The sequence below is a fragment of the Lepisosteus oculatus genome, chromosome 29, assembly GCF_040954835.1.
Source record: "Lepisosteus oculatus isolate fLepOcu1 chromosome 29, fLepOcu1.hap2, whole genome shotgun sequence".
In the NCBI taxonomy this organism is placed as follows: domain Eukaryota; kingdom Metazoa; phylum Chordata; class Actinopteri; order Semionotiformes; family Lepisosteidae; genus Lepisosteus; species Lepisosteus oculatus.
In genome coordinates this window covers 4,082,785-4,103,424 of record NC_090724.1, presented here as the reverse complement: position 1 = coordinate 4,103,424, position 20,640 = coordinate 4,082,785, and the positions used below count along the sequence as shown (strand labels likewise).

The 20,640-nt window shown below is 43.4% G+C and overlaps 2 protein-coding genes across 3 annotated transcripts; both read left to right on the top strand.

Moving 5' to 3' along the window:
• The first annotated feature begins 783 nt into the window (after nt 1–783).
• Nucleotides 784–9,186, top strand: ctdspl3 (CTD (carboxy-terminal domain, RNA polymerase II, polypeptide A) small phosphatase like 3). The gene is made up of 11 exons (XM_006639953.3): nt 784–1,397; nt 2,374–2,494; nt 2,851–2,979; nt 3,433–3,526; nt 4,024–4,135; nt 4,599–4,685; nt 5,471–5,533; nt 5,926–6,005; nt 6,348–6,474; nt 7,356–7,451; nt 7,983–9,186. The coding sequence occupies exons 1-11, from the start codon at nt 1,272–1,274 to the stop codon at nt 8,046–8,048; spliced, it is 1,101 nt and encodes a 366-aa protein (XP_006640016.1). The 5' UTR covers nt 784–1,271; the 3' UTR covers nt 8,049–9,186.
• Nucleotides 9,187–10,778: 1,592 nt separating this feature from the next.
• Nucleotides 10,779–20,561, top strand: LOC102685081 (transmembrane protein 79-like). Of its 2 annotated transcripts, none has more exons than XM_015365616.2 (5): nt 10,779–10,937; nt 13,524–13,826; nt 14,986–15,525; nt 19,079–19,295; nt 19,890–20,561. In XM_015365616.2, the coding sequence occupies exons 2-5, from the start codon at nt 13,535–13,537 to the stop codon at nt 20,098–20,100; spliced, it is 1,260 nt and encodes a 419-aa protein (XP_015221102.2). In that variant the 5' UTR covers nt 10,779–10,937; nt 13,524–13,534; the 3' UTR covers nt 20,101–20,561. The 2 variants fall into 2 exon arrangements, with proteins under 2 accessions (XP_015221102.2, XP_006640015.2); XM_006639952.3 differs by having other exon boundaries at nt 10,779–10,991.
• Nucleotides 20,562–20,640: the final 79 nt, after the last annotated feature.

Below are 20,640 nucleotides of genomic sequence, written 5' to 3'. Positions count from 1 at the left end.
GGTCCTGGCTAAATTACCAATCATGGTCTCCTAATAATCCGCAGCGCATCATCCAGGTGGGGGGTACAGGTAGGTGGTGGTGGAGGGGAGTCCCCATTTCCTGTAAAGTGTTTTGAGCTGAGTTTCCAGAGAAGCCCTATATTAGTGTAACGAACTATTATTACTATTATAATCAAGACTCCACAAAATCATTATCCAAAATATAAAGAATAGAGTGCTAAAAACATGCATTGAGTGAGAAATGAGTCCCATTGATGCATAATTGAACGTTTTAAGGACCTCTGAGAAATGATTTAGTATAATTTGGGATACAAGGAATTGTAAGGGTAATAAGTACATCTGGTGCAGGATATTGAAGAAAGTTAGTGATGGTGTAAATTGGGGGGTTTTGCTTGCCTCAGGTGGCTGCACTGTAAACTTTTGAAATATTTTTTACAGGGGGCGGGGGTGGGAGAGAGCAGCGATTTATATTTCATGTTATTGTTTGCAATCGAGAAAAAGTGCAGAATAAAATTTGGAGTGACTACAAAAATCTGGAAAAGGGTTTATTTTAGGGGCACTGGATTACTGACCACATGCCATTGCTCTCAATGGCGTGCTCTTTCAGAACAGGCAGAGCGTGTGTCTGCAGATTACTGATTCTGTTCATTTTGCACTGAAAAGTGGAAGAGAACAGAATGCAGACAGGCTTGAAAATAATACAAGTTTATATGTGGGATGGTTCACAGTTTTTTTTGCAGCGTCTTTTTGTTTATTAGCCAGTACGGTCCGGTGCAAACAAGTGTATTTTATCATGAGACTATGTACTTTTTAAACTGCTAATCCACAATTACAATGGAAATAAAGTACACGTGTATATTTTTTTTTTCTCGGAGGGATTCATTTTTGCCTAAGCAGCGTTGCTTCTGGACTCGATGTCAATTCGCGGACGCAGCCTCAAGGCGATGCCTCTGAAACGCACAAGGACCGAGTCTGCCAGCCTATAGCATCCTCGCCATTTTCCAGCCTGCCGGAAACAGATTCTATCGTCACCGCGACAGTCCGGAGGTACAGCCCAGCCAGTTGCTAAGGAGACCGCGCATGAGTCTTGGTTGGGCCCGCGAGATATAAACTGAGAAAAAGGCCGACTTACGCCTGTGTGACTTGGAGCGAGAAGGAAAGCTGTAGCGTCGTAGTTTCGATTTATTTCCGTCTTCAAATGATTCGTGCTACGATATTCGCCCGTCTCGCTCGGTATCGTCGCTGGTTTGTGTAGCAGAGCCTGGAGGAAAATGCTGCTCCGATCTCGCAGGATCCCGGCCCGGCCGCCCAGCGAGCCGAGCACCCCGCGGAGCCTCCGCCCTCGCTCCCCCAGCCGGAGAGCGCCGCCGTCGGCCAAGGCAGGCGGGAGAGCAGCGGTAAGGGCCGTCCCGGGGAAACTTCCGCCACGGGCCTGTGTTTGTTTTTGAAAGCCTCGGGGTTTGAAAATTGCCCGCCGCCGTCTGGGGAGAAGGGGCAGGTGTGGGCTGGAAGGTAGTTCATCTTTTATTGTTGCCGTCCCTGTCAGTGCGTGAAGCTCGAGTTATTTTTAAGCTCTTAAACCGGGCAGGGAGAAAAAAAAACCCGACTGAGTTCTGACAGTATCCTATCTGAGAGTATCATATCTACAAGGAAGCCTTAGCGTAAATTAAAACGACACGGCTGTTATTACGTGACATTTGCGTTCATTTTCACGGGGAGCGTTTTTCTGGCTTCTTCCAATCTTAGTGTTTCCGCTGTTCCTCTGCAGCTCCAGCGTTAAACGGCTGTTGTTGGTTTGTTTTTTTGATGAGGTTGGTCGGCGCTCGATATTATTTGGAGGCCACACGATTTAGCCCCTCTGTGTGCGTCCGTAGCGCCGAGTCTCTGTTGTGTCCTGGAGTTCTGTTAGAAAGCCAAGAGAGGATTTTTCCCTTTCTTGACAGATTTTCAGCTAGCCTACATTATAAGAATCATCCTTCTGCTGCCTCTAGTTATGACAGAAAGTTAAGGGGGTGTCCACTGCCAGAACGCTTCCCACACGTCAGCTATTAGTGAGGAGGAGAACAGAGTGATGAAGCCAGTTCAGAGATGGGGATTATTAGGAAGCCATGATTGGTTTCATTTCGAGAATCACCCATAATGACCACAGAGAGTCAGGACCTCGGTTTTACGTCTCATCCAAAGTATCCTGCGCTGAGCTGTAGTGCCGAGTTCATTTTTGCAAAACAAGCTGCACCTACAAATGCTAGTAAAGGTATTTTCCAGAAACCAGAAAACCTGTTTTCAAGGCGTTGGAGTTGCCTTTGCAGGCTCTTTGCATGTCGAACACCTGCTAGCTGATGTGTGACCCGGGTTCTCCTCCATCCCTGGCAGGTCAGAGGGGAGGTGGGACTGGACTCCCTGCAAGACCCGGAGGAGGAAGAGGTCCATGTCCTGAAGCCCCTGACCATGCAGACGCGAAGCAAAGGGAAAGTGAGCAAGACCGACAGTGAAGGTACAGTGAGATTCCTGTGGCGAGGCTGTGCTCATTACCCAGGAACTGTCCTGTATGTTCCAGCATGGATTGCAATCTGTACTCTTAATATCATGCATTGTGGAATTTAAGGCCCCTTTTCTGCTTGGGGTTGCAGTTGTAACATTTTCTGTTTGGATGTTTTTCTTTCACAAATAAGAGGTGACAATGGACTGTGGTGGTCTCTTTAATACTAAAGTAGCAGAGTGTGACTTAGGATGGTCATTTTTCTAGGTTTGTGTCCATGACCTAGCTGAATGTAAAGGCTGGGTGATTTTAGTTTAACACACTCGTGTGGCTGTTTCTTCATCTTGCGTTGCTGCTGTGTTTCCGTGCAGATTTTAAGACTCCTGTGAAAGGCCAGCAGCTGAGGGTGAGGTTTGAGATGGACGAGAGCTCGTGTAAGAACACTGCCGTTCGAAACATTTGTTCTCCACTTGTCCACTTCCTGCTGCCGGGACAGGATGGTAAGTATGGGACCTAGAGTAATAATAGATGTAACTCAAGTGCTTCTTGATGTCCTCGCTTATGTTGAGGAAAATAACAAACACAACAAAGCAATTTGAATACCTTCAAAAGCACAGCTTAAAAGCTCCTTCTTTGTATAAAGTTTTTTTTCCAGTTGTTTTTATCTTTTTGGATAATAGTTCCTGAAGTCAATCTAAATGTCTATATTGTCAAAGGATGCTTAATGTACTGTACACATAGCAGTTCTCACCATGTGGTATTATAATTTTGTTGCCAAACATATATAGTCATAAAAATAAACAAATCATTGCTTGCCTGTAGCAATTCAATTCCTATCTCATTGCAATAGAACCAGGTCCACAGAAAGTTAGTCTCATACAGCTGTCATGGCCTAGCTCAGAAATGTTTGATCACCTAGCCTGCACAGCCATAATGATTTTTTCACTCCCAAGATGAGAAGTCACCCCAGCCAGAGCAAGAGGTGTTTGATTACAGCCGTTTCAACCCTGTGCTTAAGGACGAGGACAACTGTAAGGAGTGCGACCTGTAAGTACCATGGCCCTCAGACCATAGGAATTGCAGGGAAGGTTCAAGACGTTCTAAACGGCAACATAAGCCCTTTCTTTTCTGACAATATGTTTAAAAATGTAATTTTGTACTGTTCAAAAGATGTTGATGGCAACTTAAATTTATCAAAATATTTGATTTCATCCTGTTTTATAGCATGCTTGAGAATAATAACTTCCTGCACATGAATAGTAGACTTATAATTTATTAAACCAATAAATGGTTGTAATGATTTTACTTTTCTAAGTATTTTGTTTAATGGGTAATGTGCGTCTTTGCTTAGGGACAGTTCAGGTCCAAAGCCTTCAAAGGATTGCTTTATTCTACTGTCTACATAGCATTGAAAGGCATCATTTATTTCCTGCTAGTTTAGCATTTAGGTATCTTCTCAGCTGTTTGTAAACTAATGCTGGGTGTTGTTCTGAATTATCCTGTTGTTGACGCCTAATTTGGCCTTTCCTCTGGGTTTCTTCCAGTTACACCTTCATCAAGAGCATTCCCTTGCAGTCCCAGCATTCCAAAGTCCGCATCAGGGATATCCCTGTGAAAACCAGGAGCACCCCTGAAGCCACCCTGGTCCTGGATCTGGTAAGCCAGATTGTGTCTCAGGGTTTTAAACATTGAACCCTTTTTTCCCAGAAGGATTTTGTGGGAGACTCGGGGTCTATTAACTGGTGATCATTTATATGGTAGTAATAACATAGGATATCCTTCTAGCCACCCTCACTTTTCTGGTCTAATGTAGTTTTGCTGCATCATCGTGTCAAGAGTTACTGCTCTCCTTTATTACAAATTGATATGGCAATAAACTGACTTTTTTTCTTTTATTTCCTATATGTTCTAGTTTATTCCATCTTTTATATTGGGTGTGAGTTTAAAAAGAGGTTTGTTTCATTTGAGTTTTAAAACTTGAGCAATGCTAACATAAAATGGACGTAGGTATTACAGTGATGCATTACTAATTTATTGAATATTTAAGAGATGGCAATACAGTACACTTGTTTTTTAGCAGGTAAAACTTTGCTTCTTTGTAACCATTTTTTAATTGCAGGATGAGACATTAGTGCAAAGTTCACTCGGTGTGATTCCAAATGCTGAATACACATTCCTTGCTCGCTTCCAGGATCAGGAATACAAGGTTTGTGCAAAGTTATATTCATTTTTCAGTGTAAAAGTTGAAGGTTCTAAAATTGATATTTCTTGACTAATTAGAACCTACTGTATCAATTATACAAAGTATAATTTAATTATACAAAGTTTTATTTAAGATTTGTGGTGGTTTACACTTTGCTTAGCAAAAGGTTCTGGTCTCACTGTTATTATATTGATTTTTCACTAGAGGTATTCTGGTTCAACAAACTTCATGAACCTCTGGCCATAAGGTGTCAGTATTGTGTTGCTTTCAATAGAAGACATGACTTTCCACCCTTTCTGAAACTTGTTGTCCCTTGTGTGATGTGTAAATTTAAATAGTCATGATTGAATGTTGATCTCAAGACTGTAGGGAGCTCTGCAGTATTGCTTATTTACGCCACAAACATCCACTTCCATTTCTGCTGTCAGTTTTAAATTTTGTGAACAAAGCTAGTCAGTGTGGTTTTCTTATGATTTATTGAGATGTATTTTCTACTTGTCTTACATTTACAACTCTGCTATTTGTATAAATATAAATCCAGATTTACTGTTAACACAATACACTGTTATTTTGTGTAGTGCACAGTGCGTGCATGTGTATTGTTTTTTTAAAACATTTACATTTTTCAGTTCTTGGGTTAAATTATCGGATTCAAGTCAGATTAATTATGTTGGTGCTCTTTATCTCTAATATTGTGTGCATCACATAATGTCCTGGATTGTTGACTGCTGTTGAAATTGGAGATTTATAGTGAATTAGAAAACATGTATCTTTTACTTTCTCTTTAGGTCTACATGAAGGTGAGGCCTTATGTGCAAGAGTTCCTAGAAAACATGACAAAGATATTTGAAGTAAGTGTTTTTTGCTAATCCTATGGAATTTCTAATACCCTCTACACAATGTGAAATCGTGCAATATTATAGTTTATTCACATTAATCTCAATTATAAAGGTGCCTACTTTTTACAAATGAGAGATGAAGGCAAAAATTAAGTTGTATGTGTGTGTGTGCACCACTAAATTACTTAATTGTGTACAAAATGTAACATTTAAAGTGAATTTCAAGTAATTACTTTAAAAGCCTCATCTTTCTAAGATACAGATTCATCTTTAAAGAACATAAGGCAGTCACATTATAGGTTATTTCATTGATTGTTGAGGATATTGTCGAGAGAGTTTAATCAGAGGTTTTCAGAGCCTGCCTGACTGCTATATTTGCTGAGATTCTTTGTCGTATGTTTTAGATATTTGTTTATACGTCTGCCAAGAAAGAGTATGCAGAGAAGATCTTGGACATCTTGGATCACCAGAAAAGACTGATTCGGTAATCCATAAATGTTATTTTTTCTGAATTTTTCCTATTGTTTCTATTATTTTGCACACGCCTTTTCAAGTTATCGTGTGCTCACTGCAGAGGCTTTATAAGTAGCAAGTCAATTTTTGTATTTGTTTTCCCCAAAATACGTATACAAAATATTTAGATATTGTATACATTGTAATCAAAGTATAACAGGTTTTTGGCCTGTTTTTTGTGCAAGTTTAAGGAAACAAAGTGTTTTTAATACCTGATGATGAATTCTAAAACAAATTGGGACCAAAATTCATACTAAGCGCTTGCCCCTGAAAAAAGGTTCATTCCGAAATGTTGATGCCCTTGTCTTTTCAGGCATCGCTTGTACCAGGAAGACTGTTTGTGCATCATGGGGCACTACATCAAAGATTTAACTATCCTGAACAGAGACCTGGCCAAGACTGTCATTGTGGGCAACGATCCCTACACTTTCCCCTACCATGTATGTTTTAACTCGGTCGCTTATCAAAGCTTGAGGTTTATTTTGTATACATGGTATCTAAGACCTTATTATTTATTTTATTTCTGCCATATGTAGTGGTCAAACCACAAGAGATGGATAGACAGTAAATGCAGGTTATGTATATATACAGCCACTTTTTTTTTACTATGTACCTAAATAGGCATCTTAATGAAACAGGGATGTTTTTTAAATTGTGTCCTTAGAATCTGAATGTTCCATATCCAATTAATTTTCCATATCCATTAATTAGATCTTAAAAACAGGGGGAATGCTTGTGTTTATAGCAAAAGATGTGGATTTAAAATGTAGGGAAATTACATTTATAAGACCTAATATGAAATATTGTGCTGTTCTGGTCATCATACCAGAAAATTATAGTATAGCCTTTGAATGCATACTGGAAAGAACAGGAATGATAAACCTGTACCTGTATGGCAATCCTGTCAGACATAAGTGCCGAATCTTTTTAGTCTAGAACGAAGTAGCAGCAGAGATTTGATCCACGTATTTAAATTCTAGAGGAATATAGACAGGGTCAGTATCTCCTGGTAGTGAAACAAGGGCACAATTTGAAGCCGAAAGGGCATTAATTTAGGACAGGAAATGGAGAAACCCGCAACTCTTTATGTAAATGTATCAAGAACAGGTTTCCAGTCAGCGGGTTGAAGCCCACACACTGAACTGGATGAATATTTAGATCAACTTAGGTGCTAAAATTGACAACCGGATTGGGGTGAAAGGCCTCCTCTTATCTGTCACATTACATTCTTAAATGCAAGTACTTGTAATCCATCATAAAATCCAGGCACAGTGTCATGACACACAGTTACAGTCTTCATTTCCTTTGTGTCTTGTTGCAGTTGATGAACATGATCCCCATCCAGAGGTGGACTGGGAACAAAGACGACAAGGCGCTCCCTAGGCTGGCCCCATATCTTGAGAAATTGTCAGACACTGTGAGTTGAACAGGGTGCTTGCTATTGTGAAGTTTGACGTTGTGATGAGAAATGGCTGCCCCCCTTATTGGTATCACCTTTTCATGTCATTGTTACATTATTTTATATCTGTACTTTTAAAGCAGCAGAAGGGGTGGGTTTTTCTTGGCAGCGCCTGCTGCTTTTTATTTCAATAGCCCTCCAGACCTACAGCATGTGAAGATTTATTTTTAATCCGTTTCTGAGTTAAGGTGATAAAATTGATAAATGCACTCGAATATGTGGTGTTGTACTCTGCATAAATATACAAAGACAAAGCAAAAATTTCCTGTTGTGTTTTCCCTTGTTTGTGTAATCTTAGAATCCTTCAAGATGATATACCCCCCCTATGAATTGGATATACAGTATTAAAACATTCCTTTGTTGTGGGGGAGCTTCTTAAAAGTCTGGGCAAATCACTTTGGTCCTCGTATAAACACGGTAGGGATGTAAGTCACTTACCATCAGACTGCATTTTGCAGCCTCTTATCGTTCATGTTTGTTTTTCTGCAGAGGGATTTCCGACGGGTACTAAAGAGGAGGACAGATAATTTTCGGGGACTACTGTCTGAAGACTGATGAACTTGTTGTGTGTGGCGCTCTTGATGTCATGAAATGCCTAAAGATCTGCTAAGGCCTTTCATCAGTTCTTTCTCATCCTGTGTTCCATACAGTGAACTGTCAAATTCTGCAAAGGTGATTCTACAAAGAGGAGAAAGTACTCAAAGAGAATGGGTTCCATCTCAATCTCCGCTTTGTGTGCGTGATAACAGGCCGTGATTTGAGTTTGCAATGTGTGTTCAAGTTCAGACTGTCTCACGGTGTCCTTTTCAGTGGTCAGATTTTCAATTAGCAGCTGATTCAGATCTAAACAGGTGGTTTGAGTCACTGGCTAGTAAGTTCAATTAAGTAATTAACATCTGAGGTGGAATGAAAATCAGAGGACTTCTTTGACCCTAGTGACTGGAGTTGCCACTCCCTGCTCTACATCTTCATTAGATGAGGAGAATCCTGGACACCTTTGGGTGCCTGCTTCAAGGACTTTAAGGTGCTAGGAATTAAACACTGTGCATACCAAAGTATAAGATTCTCTGTATATATTTCATGTATCAGATGTAACTTCCAGCTTCAGAGTTTCACAAATGCAGATAATTTAAATTTACATGCTCATCTTGTTGGTTGATAAGAACCTTTTTTATTTATTTTTTTTAATCTTGACAAGGTTTTCAATGCCAGGACGCAACTTTTTTTTACAGTTGACACAGCGGGGAGGTTAAGTAGCCATTGTTTATCAGCAATTTAACACTTTTTGAGGAGTAATTGGTTTTTCAGTTAATTATAACTTTTGTTTCCATTGGGAGTAATACAATTAGGTTTTATTGGTTTTTCTAAAATAATGCTTAAAAAGTATTATGTGCTTTATAGCTAGGTTTTAACATGGTTTGGAAACCTCTTTAAAACACCCATATCTGCAAATGCTAAACAACCCTCTGACAAAAGGCTATTCTTTAATATTGAAGAATATTGGATATTGTGTCCTCAGAATAGTTTTTGGAAGGTGGGGAAATTTCAACTTTCAGGCCCCCACCCCCCGCAGCTTGAGTGTTACATACAGGTGGATTATGGTTTGTTTTATTTTTTTCTTTAAGGGCTGACCTGTTGTATATATTTGTGGTGTGCTCTATTTTACTAATTAAAGCATGTAAAGATCTCTGCATCTCTGAAAAATGTTCATTTTCTTTTATGGTTATATTGTGTTCAAATGTGCTTGATAAATCCTGAAACTAAACATCTTTGCTGTTGCAGATGTTTTCCACAGTACAGTAATCTCCACTTTTGTAGGCTGGGAAAGGGTGTACAGTATGTGCAGGTCTCATGATTTCCCATTTTTGTATAGCATTTGCTTTAATCCAATCCCCTTTTTTTTTGTTCAGCTACTCGTCCCGGCGATTGCAATCCTCTCAACTCGCCATTTACCCGAAGCTGCGGTGTAACTCTATCCATCTTGCCTGACTGCTGTTTCCCACACATGTGGTGTGGAAACAAAGGCAGCCATTGTCTGCCCCTTCTCAGATCTTCCAGTCATCAAGCGCTCTGGGCTGCCTTACAAATCATTTGTGCGGTGGTGGGCACATGGGGCCCCTCTCCTTGACAAGCTAGGAACATGCTTGCCTGCGCTTTACAGGCTCACATTGGGTGGAGCAGTACCTGTTATTGTCATGCCATGATCTGTGACACTCCTCAGATTGGGTCCGTTTTCTGCTACAGTGTGCTTTGGTTGTGGTGCACAAAGGTGATCAAGATCTCAAGAGAGTTCAGATCCAAGATTCTCATTTCACTAGATGGGCCAAGTGGCCTCTCATTGGTAAGTTTTCTGAACTGTGCTTACTACTGTATTGTGCACATTGGCCATACAGTCAGTAAGGCGTGCATTTGTAAATTGCCCTGTGGGAATGTCATGTTGGAATGAGCCTTAAAAAAGGGAGCAAATGAGATCCAAGTAGGGCTGTGCAGTGAGGTTGCTCTCCATCACTTCAAGGTGGGTTTCTGCAATGGCTTCCTTTTTTCTTGCAGTCCGCATGCTAGTATCTCCCCCCTCTTCTCCAGCAGCTAGACACTCCTGACACATGATCTCACTTGCACTTCCCAAAGTATTGGTCTGCTTCAAAAACATCCGTGTATCACGCGGCACATCTTTGCTAAATCAAGGTAGATCTGCCAGCTTGTTATACAGAACCTTGACTTATCGCTGAACACAGTTCAGCTTCACCAAAGGCAAGTCTATCGCCTCCCAGGTGCAGGAAAGTCTTTCTCCTGCTACGTGTGGTATTTTGGTTCCTTTGTCTAACTTTCTTAGTTCTCAACATGTTCCATCACCTCACCTCATCAGTTATTTTAGGAGGTGGTTTGGCGCCTATATGACTATAAAATGCTGTTTGTTGTATCGTGGTCAGTCGTTAAATGGTTTGGCGCTATTTTGATTGATATTTCATTCTGATATCCATGTTTCCAACTAAACAAAGTTTAATTTTTCTAAAAGGGATCACAAGACAGTTTAAGCGCAATCTCTCAAATCGTCAATTTAGTCTGTATTTCCGAACGTTAAGATCCCTTCTCCCTGCGATACGCATTTTAAAAAGTGTTTAAAAAGGTTAGGTCCTGATGTATTTACAACAGACGTCGTTGTAGCTAGAACGCTTTCATGTTCCCTTGTGTTTGAGGCTGGCTGTCAAGTTTTAATTAAAAAAACCTGCTTCATAAAAAAAACATGCGCTCCCCCTGTGTTCCAGCGCTAGAGTGATTCAGCCCATCTGGTGTGTGTGTGACGAGCTTAGAATAGAGTAGGTAGGCGGGGTAAGAGTGTAGTATTTTGTCTGTCTTGAACTTTGATTCAGTCAGAAGTCTCGACTATTTAAAAAAAAAAGGAGTCGGGGGAACGGGCAGCGAAGTCTGTAGAGATCTCACAATGTGCGTACCATTTTACTGGACACCTATGAGAACTTAATTACCGAACAGTTCGTGGTAAGCCATAGTCACACATTTACAGCATTTTCATTATTAGTATTTTGTTTTTCGTGTCATAGAAAACAAGATTTTGGGATTTTAAATTGACGACCATTGCATTTTAAACTTTTTTTTTCTAATCATTTTATAGGAAAGTAGTTATTGATATTGGGGGGGACTATAGCAAAGTGATGGAAAGACTCGGTGGGAACGTATTCTGAACTTATATATCAGGGGTAGGTGATATACGCGTTACATGCTGTGGTAGGCTTCTGTAACGCACATAGACAAAGATACAGTACAATGGCAGCTATATTTAAGAACTGGATGTTCACGAGAATACCAAGCTGCCCTCGCCGTTGCGACGTGTTTAGCCCTTTGCGACTCGGTGTTTTTTTAAGGAAAATGTTTTAGAAGAAAATGTATATTGATGTTGATTCTCCTGTTCCGGTAACGAAGTGGGAAATTATTTTTTTATTGTACTAAGTGTTCTCATCTCTTCGAGTTTCTCAAACGCATGGGTATTTGTGAGTCGGTAACTGGAGTAGACCGCGGTCGGCTGTTAGGATTTTTCTGAAGGATGGAGAGATTTGCGTTTGGGCTGGAGTCTACATCTCCTGTACAAAAAGGCATGCACTGGATGTTTCCGCGCAGTCTGCATTCTCTTCATTGGCCCTGTGGAGACGTTTCATCTTCCACCTACACTAAAACTTGCTACTGAGCCTTAAATACTGCAGAACTGAAAGGGCTTTTGCAAGTCTGGCGCACAATGTACAGTATTTCCCTCCATTTATGTGTAAACATGGTTGAGCCAGACAAGATGACATTAAATGGATCAAAATAAAGCCTCATTCATATGTAATTTGCGTTTATTAACGAGCAAAATATTTGTTTGGTCTGCAGGGTAGTCTATTTTAGATCCTGCACACGAGTTCGCGCGGTTAGATTGTGGTCCCATTTTGTGGGTTAGGGCATGATTTGCGTCTCAGCCTTTTTTTTTTGACGTGCTTGGATTTGGGAAAACTCCACGTTTATTCTTTCTCTTTTTTTTTCGTTGTTGCTCTTTTAATCAAGCGAGGGAGCCGCCAGTCACCGCAGAGCTGGCGGTTGAGGCTTAATCGGATTCCCAGATGTTGTTCTAGCCGTTTAGCGCGTTCTGAAGCAAAAAGACGGATACAACCACAGCTGCATGAAAATGACCACCCTTTTAAGCCTGAAGTTACTGTTAAAAGTGTTCCAAACTCCAAAAAGTAAAAAGAAAAAAACGTGAGGAGTATGTTTGCTGCTTCTTACATGTTGTAAATGTAGCCCTCCCTCAGACTGGGAATTGTTTGTTTGTCGAATTGGACTGGCAGGACCACAAAGAAACAATTTTAGCCACGTGCTTTATATCAACAAACTGTGCAATTCAAGAAACACCAGGCGAGTGGGTTTTAAAAATGAATCTCCCGGAAAGCCGGCAGAAAGAAATCTTGCAATTTCATGTGCCTTTAAAAACCTATGAAACAGGAGGCCTGTTACTAATTTGATATGTCTTGTCTTTCAAATCTAAAGTTAAGCATGTGATCTGAAAACATATTTAATCAGATATCCTTTTTAATAGCGCTCATTCTTTTTGACCCTAATATTGCACTACAGTGTGTCGCCGAAACATTTTATTGAACTGCAATAATATTTTTACCTGGTTACCTGGGGCGGTGGTCCAGATAATTGTGGAGGAGGGCTATGGTAGTCTAATTTCAACAGAAATAGTCTCCCAGATGTAACGCTGTTTAGAAGCTAAGGAGATGGGGAACACATGCTGGATTCTGGAGAGTAAGGATCAGAGCGGGGGACCCCTGACCTAGACTGTCTCACTTCATGGCTAAAGCCATAGTCCCTGAACAAATGCTTTGATGAATGACAGTGTGTAATAGTGTTTTGAGGTGGCACAGTGATTGGCATTTCCGCGTCACAGTGCTGATGCCCTGGGTTTAATTCCAGACCTGGGGTGCTGTCTGTGTGGAGTTTGTATGTTCTCCCTGTGTCTGTGTGGGTTTCCTCCGGGTGCTCCATTTTCCTTCCACAGTCCAAAGACATACTGGTAGGTTAATTAGCTTATGGGAAAGCTGGCCCTGGTGTGGGTGCCTGTGCTCTGTGAGGGGCTGGTGTCCCGCCCAGATTGTACCCTGCCTTGGACCTGTTGCTTGCTGGGATAGGCTTTGGCTCCCCCGTGACCCTGTGTTGGAAGAAGAGGTGAGAACATGAGTGGGTGGGTAGAGAGTTGCAATTAAAGCCCTGAACAGAGTATAGAAAAAGGGCCTAATTCCCAAAATCATCCAGGTGGGGCTGCACACTGGTGGTGGTGGAGGGGAGTCCCCATGACCTGTAAAGCGCTTTGAGTGGAGTGTCCAGAAAAGCGCTATATAAGTGTAAGGAATTATTATTATTATTATTATTATTATTATTATTATTATTATTATTATTATTAAAACCCATGATCTGGGTTGCGATCTGGTTACTGCTGGCTTATCGTGAGAGAGCTGTATAATTCTCCTTCTCCTCATCCAGCCTGTGGGACCATGACGTCTGCGGTCCACTTGGCTGCCAGTCGCCCGGAGCTGAAGGAGTTCGACAGTGTGAAGGAGTCCATCAGCGACATTATCAACCAGCTGCGGGACATCGACCCCGCCCGCCTCTCCTTCTCGCCCTTCCTGGACCTCGACACCCAGATCTCCCTGGCGCCCGTGTCCGACAGCCCCGAGTCCTCCGTGGAGGAGCTGCACTCCCTGTCTCGCTCCCCGGCCGAATCCCGCCACTCGCTGGAGCCGCCCCCAGCCGGGGATGGTGCTGCGCCCTCCGGCCAGCTGGACCGTAAGCTCTTGTAGTCCTGTCTCTGTGTGAGTGCGGGTTTCATCCCTGCTGGGCAGCTAAACCGTTGGCTAATGGGTCAGTATCCGGGCCAGTTCTGACCGGGTCCCATACGAGGTAGTGATAAATAATAAAGTTAATTTTATAAAGTGCCCTTTATAAAAGTAGCTTCTCAAAGCATTTTACAGTGAGGAAATCACAATCGTAGCAGATAAAAGCGTTAGTACAGTAAAAAAAGAGCAAACACAGCCAACAATGAAGTAAAAGGCCTTCAGACGAACGAAGGTTTTGAGTCTGGGCTTGAAAGGGCTCAGGGAAGGCGACACAGACTTCCAGAGCTTTGGGGTGTAGCAGGAGAATGCCCTGTCACCCACAGAATGCAGAAGAGCTTGGGGGACAGACAGGAGACCAGAGTCAGACGAACGAAGGTTGCGAGGTGGAGAGTAGGAAGATGATAAATCAGACCGGTACCGTGGTGCCGGTTCATGTAGAGCTTTATAGGTGAATTCAAATAAATACAGTTGTGCCTTGTTGGTACTTTGATAAAAACACATCTTTGGAAAATCGGCTTGCTGCTGCAAGAGATGTTGGTGGAGCTTGAGGCTGTGCTCGGCTTTCTGGGTCAGAAGTTCTGAAACACATGCCAGCTTGATGGCAGTGCAAACAGAGTTTAAGTTTGCAAATGATATGCAAATAAGAAAATACATTGTGTCCACATGAGAGCACAGCAACAGGTCTTGCAGTAGAAGCTGAGCTAAGTCACTCACGCTGGACTCCAGTCCTTCATTTCTCTGGTGCCTGAACTTTTGGTGTAAATCGTGCCATGATGTCACAGTGACCCAGCAAAACTAAATATACTTTTATTAATGTCTAAGTCACCTTCAGCTTACAAATATAAAAAAAACTCTACATGAACATAAAATCTTAAATCGGATGAGGTAGCATGTCTCAGAACGGCAACAAAAAGCACAGTGCTTTAAGAGGCTCAGCCTCTTGATGAGGTGTTAAACGTTTTGTGGTCATTAAAGATTTCATGGCTCTGTTCAGCAGAGTAAGGGTTTTAACTCCACCGCCCTGTATGATAACACCAGGGGTATCAGTGTAGCCGCTGGCGAGAAATTTGGCTTGGACTGCTGGCAGCTTTTGTCCTTCTTTTGAGCAGGGACACCCTCCTCGGAGAGCTTCGATCGGCAGCAGAGGCAGCAGGAGGATGCAGAGGCAGCAGTGGCCGTTGCCGCGGTGGCCAGCGAAATCTCCTTCCTGGACCGAGCGGCGGGAGACGCCCCTGGAAATGGGACTACTACCCCTCTACCGGAATTCCGGGACGAATTTCCCAAAGGAGCGCGGAGCGACGGGTGGGGCCCTTTGGAATCGACCAATCAGGAGTCCACTGTAGAAGAAGACCGCCCGCTGATTAGCCCTCCTCCCGAGACCATAGAGCTGACGGTGTGGGACTCCCAGGCCCGGCCTGAGGGTGGCGCGGTGCCCGATGTGGCCGAAAGAGGCCGCTGTCGCAGGTGCTGCTGCAGCAGTCGGTTCCGAGCTCTGTGTTCTGTCCTGGCCTCCCTCCTGGTGCTTCCAGGAATTTTGTATGGACTTTACTTCTACCTTCCCCTGGAATCACCTCTCTGCCCCGACCTGGCCAGCCGGCTGGTCTTCGCTATCCGCTGCTGTGTTGTGGCCGCGGTGCCCCTCCTGCTTGGTACGTCCCAGTTCCTTGATTCCTCGTCGCCGTCTTTCAGTGGGTCAGTACTGGGTTTTTCCTGCAGCCGTTTCTGCTGGCGGAGTTGATCTCGGGCAAGAAAAAGTCAGTCTATGCAGGACTGTGCAGATAGAGATTATGCAGTGTTTGACTAATGAAAATGCAGCCTGAGCCATATTGCTGGTATTCTGAAAGCCTGGGTGTGGGACAGTGAGTGAATTTGTCACCTATTGAAAGATTTTTAGAATGATAAATGTCTTTCTGAGATAGTGATTTGTTTAACTCTCAGATTTCGTCTCTTGGGGAAATTGGGTTCTTATAGTTTTGTCATTCTGGAAAGAATGTGTTGCCTAGCTGTTGGCTTTGGTCCTGCAGTTATAAAGATGCTTGAAGCTGTCAGTGCAGATGAAGTTTAGGTTTGCATGATTTGCAGATGGGAAAATGCATTGTGTGCCCACAGAAGCAGAGGAAAATGTCTTGCAGTACAAGCTGAGTTAGACCCCCTACCCTGGACTCCAGCCCTCTGTTTTCCAGATGACTGAACTTCTGATTTCAGTTTCTTCCACCCTCAGTTCCCTGCAGAGGGACAATGGGTGTAAATCACGCTCTGTCATTTTACAGTCTCCCCGCAAAACCAGATATATTACATTTTGTTTCAGTCATCTTAACCTTTGGAATGTGAAAAGACTTAAATCTGATGAGGTGGCTAATATGTAAGGTAAAGAGATGTCTCTTGCCCTTTAACATGATATATGTGTGACAATGTGGCAACACAGCCTTAACTGTAATGAAAAACAAACAGGCGCTTGCCTCCCCTTCGAAAGGGAGTTGTCTCCCATGGTTTTCATTTCTGGAGCACTCTTTTGGACCTTCTGTTTTCTTTCTGTGTTTTGACAAGAAGATGCCACTCCATCTGGCCGGCCAGTTCTTCATCGTAATCAACAGGTTGCGGCTCAGAATATTATTATTCGAACGCAGAGAAGCTCATCATCTAAAGTTACTTCAGGGCTGGAACTCGTTGCCTGTATTTTTGTTTCTACTGTTTAGAAGCCAGTTATTTTTTCGTTTGCTACCAACACAGCGATGACAGGACGCAGTTCAGGAAAATAACTCCAGAAGATGTCTGGGAATCGGACTGTAAATCATCTGGATGTTTTGGCTTTAGAGCTGTCTAAACCATTCCCGGGTTGGGCTGTGAGCAGTTTATATCCTGCGTTTGCTCTCTTTCATCCTATCTGCATTTATACTTGGAACTCAGGGACTACTCTGTAATAGATAGAAAATAGATGGTTACTTGATGGTTCTTGAAGTGTTTTTCCACCTGGCTCATCACTGTAGCCCCATAGTAGCTGAGAGCACTGGTCTCCACCAGGTAGCAGGACAGAGGTCACGACCATGGGGAATCATGAAGATCTCCTAGCTGTCTCCACCCTGTCTGATCTTACTGGCACAGGACTGCAGTGTGGCACAGTAGACAGGCTTCTGGGCTTGAAACTGGAAGGTTGGGGGTTTAAATCCCGGGTGAGACACTGTTGTAGCTGCTGTAGTCCTTGGTGAAGGGTTTTACCTAGTACGTTTTCAGTTAAATATCCAGCTGTTTAAATGAGTGCAAGTGTAAATGTCTGTGGATAAAATCATCAGTCTAATAAATTAAGAAAAAATGTAGCACATTTTGTTCTGGCTCTGTGAACCCCTTGGCCACAATGAGCAAGTAGCAGAGGTTGGGCAAGAACCATGACATTCTTGGATTTAGGGTCCAATCCACAATCTGCAGCTTTTTGGTAACTGGATAAACCATTGGAGGGCAAAAATAGATTTTCTTTAAGCAAAACAACCCAGTAAATGTGGTTTAGGACTCCTCTGAAAAAACAGCAGGACTGGGGACCGAGCCAGTACTGCGACGCTGGCATTGAACCGTTCGGATTCGAAAGTCAGAGGCGCATGGAAACATGGCATCGACCAACACTGTGTCATCAGCAGATTCCCAGCCTGCTGAGAGATTTACGACACAGTTATATAAAGATGCCGTGCAATTGAAAGCACAGCCTCAAGTGTGGCAGGGAAAAAGAATGGAAGATTCTTAATTGAAAGACTCGGACTTTCGCCATTCGTTTCCACTATGGAAAAAACTTTTCACTAAAACCCAGCGTTGTGGAAAAAGGTTACTAAAATCCGCGGATTTTGGAATGTGTGGCGTCTGGAGCGCCAGTCATTAAATTGTGCCCTGCGGGGGCGTGTAGCACACGTTTACAGACCGCTCTGAGACAGAAGGTAATTTCCTCTCATTATGTAAAGATCAGCGGGAGGATTTGGAGGAGAGGTTAAGGTGGAGCCTGTTATGTAACTCTGGTCAGAAAACAACAGGGTAAGGCCCACTTCGGTGGGTCTTGTTGCCTAGTTACCAAGTCCAAAAGCAATTTCTGTGGCAAGAGGAAGAAAAAAGGCCGAGCTTGAGGCCCATAGACGAGCGATTGTGCCTTTTCCGATCTCATTCCCTGCTCTGTTCAGTTTTACCTGCTGTCAGTTTCAGGTCTCCAGAGCGTGTGAGATCTGTTGTTCAACTCCAAAGCAAATGCATTATTGCATTTAAAACAGCTGAGTCAACAGTGAGCCGTCTCCTTTTTTTTGTCTTGTCGAGATTTTTTCCACCACCTGATACATGTTGTTCTTGCCAAAGTCCCAGTCTGATCTATAGTGTGTCTACAAACGCACTAAGTCCTATGGAATAACTGGTTCACCCACCTGTTATGAATGGCCTCCCTGCATTCCTTTGCTCCTTTATTGGATACTGAAGCGGAATAGGATGTGGTGTTTTTGAAGGTTCCTTTAGGTCATGCTGTTGAGGTCACAGCTTCACCCAGGGTGCTGGAGAAATCCAGCCTCCTCTTCAAAGTGCATTTGAATGTGAACTTGGGTTGCGGTAAACTCTTGTGATTTACACTCCAGGAACTCTTTCACTTAAATCACTCGAAGGGATGTCATTCTCATGGCACGAGCAGGCCAGGAAAATGGCTTGGTGCCTTGGCAGTGTTTGTGCAGACATTTGGTCTAGCCTGCATTGTTATTGGACAGGGTTTTAGCGTAGCTTCTTATGACGTTCCCGTTCAAATCTGTTTACTGGACAGAAGACTCTGCCTGAAAAGATTTTCTGAAATTAGTATAGAGCGGATTACTGCCACTCAGTGATGGAAGACGAACAGTGTAGGTTTTGCAAGGAGGATGAGCATTTCATGAGTACTGTGGGTGAAGTAGAGTGTTTGTATGCTGATTGGCTCCCTGCCAAAAAAGGTATAAGAAATTTAACAGTGTGTGTATTGTAGTTTATAATGTAATGTATGATTTTCAGCCAGTTTCTGGGGATGTAAGGAGCATAAAGAGATAGCTAAGTATTTGCCTTTATTAAACTTCAGCTAGACATCCTAGCCATGACCCTCGTAATGCTGCTGAAATCTGCAGCCAGGTAGAAGGAGCAGGGCCTGTGCCTCACAGGGTCTGTTGGACTTCAGGAGAGGCCGCACTTGGATTGACTGCTCTCTCCTCCTCGCCGGCCCAGCTGTGCTGACCGGCGCTGTGTCCAGGCTGTGCACCTCCGCCTCTCTGGACCCCCTGGAGCCCTGTCCCAGAGGCCCTGCCCTCCAGCAGCGGTTCGTCGCCGGCTCCGTCGAGCAGCTGGCCCTCTACGCCCTCAACCTCGTCGTCATGGCGACCTTCCTGCCCCAGGAGCAGCTGAGAGTGGTGCCCATCCTGGCCGGGCTGTTTGTGGTGGGGAGGTGAGGGAAGGAAGGGGGCGTGGGGAGCTCGACTGGTCATCCTATTGGTTTAAAATCGCGGACTAACAGCATCTGTGTGCTTACTTGGTTGGGGGAACTAGAAAGGGCAGATTCAGGGATGGGGTGAAAACGGGTCTGCTCACAGATAATTCTCTGGACTGTTTTTCTCCCTGATGACGCTCGCTGCCGTTCATGACGGGGAATTTGTCGTGTCACTGAAACATTTCCGTTGAATGTTAGCTCTAAACCTTTGCAAGCCCAGTTAGAGACCAGGTGTTCATCCATCCGTTTTCCAACAGCTTTATCCAACACTAGGCTGCTGGGAAGCCGGAGTCTACCCACAAGGCAGGACACACCCTGGACAGACCAACAGTCCATCACTCCCTCACTCCCTCCCTCCAAGACCAAGTGTCCCAGAAGCCCATTAACCCGCCAGTAGGCCTTTTGTTTTTCAAAGGAAACCCAGGTGTCATGAGGCTGTTAGTGAGCTCAGAAGCTTGATGAGATAGTTTGATCAGTATACTAAGCAATCACACAAGCTAGACAGGCTGAATGCCATCTTGTCTTTAATGCTCTCTGTCTCGTCTCTCCCAGGTTGGCCTACTGGATGTGTCTCCACATGTGTAGCTCCGGGCGGGGGTTCGGCTCAGGACTGACCGTCTTCCCTCTCCTGGCCATGATGGTCTTCAACCTCTTCTACCTGTTTGATCTGGAGATCGGTCACCTTTTGCCCAGAGCAGGGGAGGCCAACTCCACACAGACCACTCCCACCCCCCAGCCAGGCCTTGAGCCCCTGGGAGGCTGAGTGACAGGACAGCAGGCGCCTGCAGACTGACCATGCTGCCTGGACACAGAGAGACAGAGGTGCTGCACAAACAAATGAGCGTCTGCCTCATTTCATTCTTGAGATCATCTATATGAAATAGTGGCTCTTCAAGCTTTACAAGACATCAGGAACTAAAAAAAAATGTCAGTGCGATTGTCTTGCAAATAAGACATTGTTGTAGAGTATTGTGGACTCAGTGGCCTCATAAGATGCTTTTTTTCCCCTTCCCATGCTTTAAACATCTCTTCAAGAAAATTTCAGAATGGTTACCCTGTTAACTAACTTGGTGAATGTGACAATTTTAACAAAATTTGATTATTGCTGCTTTTTACATCTGTCATGTCTCCCAGAGAGAACTGGAATACTGAGTTGAAATTATGCGGTGTTATTACATTATGCCAGTGCAATTTCATGGATTTGTTTAAAGATGAAACCTGTTTTGTTTTTTATTTTGTCTCGAATTAATCACTCAAGTATTAATTTAAAACGCCATTCTTTTCAATTGGGTGGGAAAAGAGA

Bases quoted from the DNA above. Each gene is read 5' to 3' on its own strand.
- ctdspl3 (XM_006639953.3), top strand. From the start codon at position 1,272: ATGCTGCTCCGATCTCGCAGGATCCCGGCCCGGCCGCCCAGCGAGCCG. The intron at 2,980-3,432 runs GTAAGTATGGGA...TTCACTCCCAAG, and splicing joins CCTGCTGCCGGGACAGGATG to ATGAGAAGTCACCCCAGCCA. The intron at 3,527-4,023 runs GTAAGTACCATG...GGTTTCTTCCAG, and splicing joins AACTGTAAGGAGTGCGACCT to TTACACCTTCATCAAGAGCA.
- LOC102685081 (XM_015365616.2), top strand. From the start codon at position 13,535: ATGACGTCTGCGGTCCACTTGGCTGCCAGTCGCCCGGAGCTGAAGGAG. The intron at 13,827-14,985 runs GTAAGCTCTTGT...TCTTTTGAGCAG, and splicing joins GCCCTCCGGCCAGCTGGACC to GGACACCCTCCTCGGAGAGC. The intron at 19,296-19,889 runs GTGAGGGAAGGA...CGTCTCTCCCAG, and splicing joins GGGCTGTTTGTGGTGGGGAG to GTTGGCCTACTGGATGTGTC.